Here is a 1,714-nt window from a genome sequence, read left to right as displayed (position 1 = left end):
CGAGCACCCCCGCCGCAGTCCGGCTCTTACCCGCATTCACCTCCATGCTGCCCTCGGGGTGGGCGCCGCGGACGCCGGCTTCCCGCAGAGGGGACAGCGCCGCCGCCGCTTCAGCGCCGCGCCGCCCCGGGCTGGAAGCTGCGGTGATAGCGGAGCCCCGTCATGGGCCAAGGGGACGGAGCGCCCGGGAACCGGGTCCCGCGGCTGGAAGGCTGGCTGCCGTGGGGCGGGCGGCGGCCGGCGAGCGCGCTGCTCCCGGGCTGCTCCGGGGTCCCTGACAACAAAGCGGCGGCGCGGCGGCTTCCTGCAGCCAGCGCACCGCGGCGGGGAGGGCGGCTGATGGGGAGGGCAGCGGCGACCATGTGACCCGCGCGCACACACCCCCTCCCGCCGGCCGCTGCGGCGGCTCCGCCCGGACACGCCCTCTCCCTCTAGCTCCGCCCCCTCCTCCAACCGGGTGCTGCGGCGGCTCCGCCCGGACACGCCCTCTCCCTCTGGCCCCGCCCCTCATCTCACCGGCCAGGGCGGTGGCTCCTCCTGACCACGCCCCCTCCCCCTAGCTCCGCACCCTCCTCCAACCGGCTGCGGCGGCGACTCCGCCCGGCCACGCCTCCTGATCCTGCAGGCCGCCAAGGCTCCTCCACCAGGCCACGCCCCCTCTGTCTAGCCCCGCCTTCTTATTACAACAGCGGCGACTCCGCCCGACCACGCCTCCTTATCCTGCAGGCCGCCAAGGCGGCTCCGGCCGGCCACGCCCCCTCCATCTAGCTCCGCCCCTCCCCCAACCTGCCACTGCGGCGGCTCCGCCGGACCACGCCCCTTCCCTCTAACTCCGCCTTCATATTACAACCGCGGCGGCTCAGCCCAGTCACGTCCCCTCCTCCTAGCTTCGCCTTCTCATTCCATAGGCCATGGCTCCGCCCGGCCACGCCCTCTCCATCTAGCTCCGCCCCCTCCTCCAACCGACAGCTGCGGAGGCTCCGCCCGGTCACGCCCCCTCCCTTTACTCCGCCTCCTCAAGCCTCCGGCCTAAACCACAGCTCTGCCTGACAATGCCCCCTCCCTCTAACCCCGCCTTCTCATTCCTCTGGTCTAAGCTCCGACAGGCCACGCCCATTCTCTCGAGCTCAGCCTGACGGCCCAATCCACTGCTCCCTGGCCACGCCCCCTTGCTCTAGCCCCGCCTTCTGTCATCCTAAGCCACCCCTCCGCTCAGTCCCCGCCCCCCCATGCAGTCGCTCTGCCTGCTTCCCGGTCCCACCCTGCGAGCCAGACCCCTCGCTCTGCCTCCTCATCACACGTCCCTCCTGGCCCCTCCCTTACCACCCACTGCCAGGGGCCTTTCACCTCCTGGAAGGAGCCTCCTCAAGCCTTCCCCTCTAGCCCAGTGACACATGGTCTGCAAGTGCTGTACGTGACGGTGGACAGAACCTATCACAAAGACCTCATGCAACCTCTGACCTCTGCCCAGGTCACACTCTGCCACCCAGCTGACTTTTAATAAAGGCTGAGCTTGCTTTTGCAAGATACAACCGTTTTGATTGATGTCATGGCCTAATGACAAGAAGCTGCGCTGTAATCCTGAATCTCCTCCTGTACCAGTCGGATCCGATTCACAAAATAATAATAATAATAATAATAATAATTTTTTTTAATCAGAAAAGATGCCTATCACAGTTTTAGGCTTTCTCCATACTACTCAATATGTATGCTG

The 1,714-nt window shown here is 66.0% G+C and overlaps 1 protein-coding gene across 1 annotated transcript in view; it reads right to left on the bottom strand.

The window, feature by feature from the left end:
* Nucleotides 1-353, bottom strand: part of NR1D2 (nuclear receptor subfamily 1, group D, member 2) — a 34,901-nt gene extending 34,548 nt beyond the window's left edge. Inside the window, exon 1 of the mRNA XM_006883347.1 lies at nt 31-353. Within this exon, the coding sequence (XP_006883409.1) occupies nt 31-46 (16 nt within the window). The 5' untranslated portion in view covers nt 47-353. The remainder of the gene's footprint in view (nt 1-30) is intronic.
* Between the last annotated feature and the right edge of the window lie 1,361 nt (nt 354-1,714).

This window comes from Elephantulus edwardii, unplaced genomic scaffold, assembly GCF_000299155.1.
Source record: "Elephantulus edwardii isolate Elephantulus edwardi_28Jun2011 unplaced genomic scaffold, EleEdw1.0 scaffold00027, whole genome shotgun sequence".
In the NCBI taxonomy this organism is placed as follows: domain Eukaryota; kingdom Metazoa; phylum Chordata; class Mammalia; order Macroscelidea; family Macroscelididae; genus Elephantulus; species Elephantulus edwardii.
This window is presented reverse-complemented; position numbering and strand designations above follow the sequence as displayed.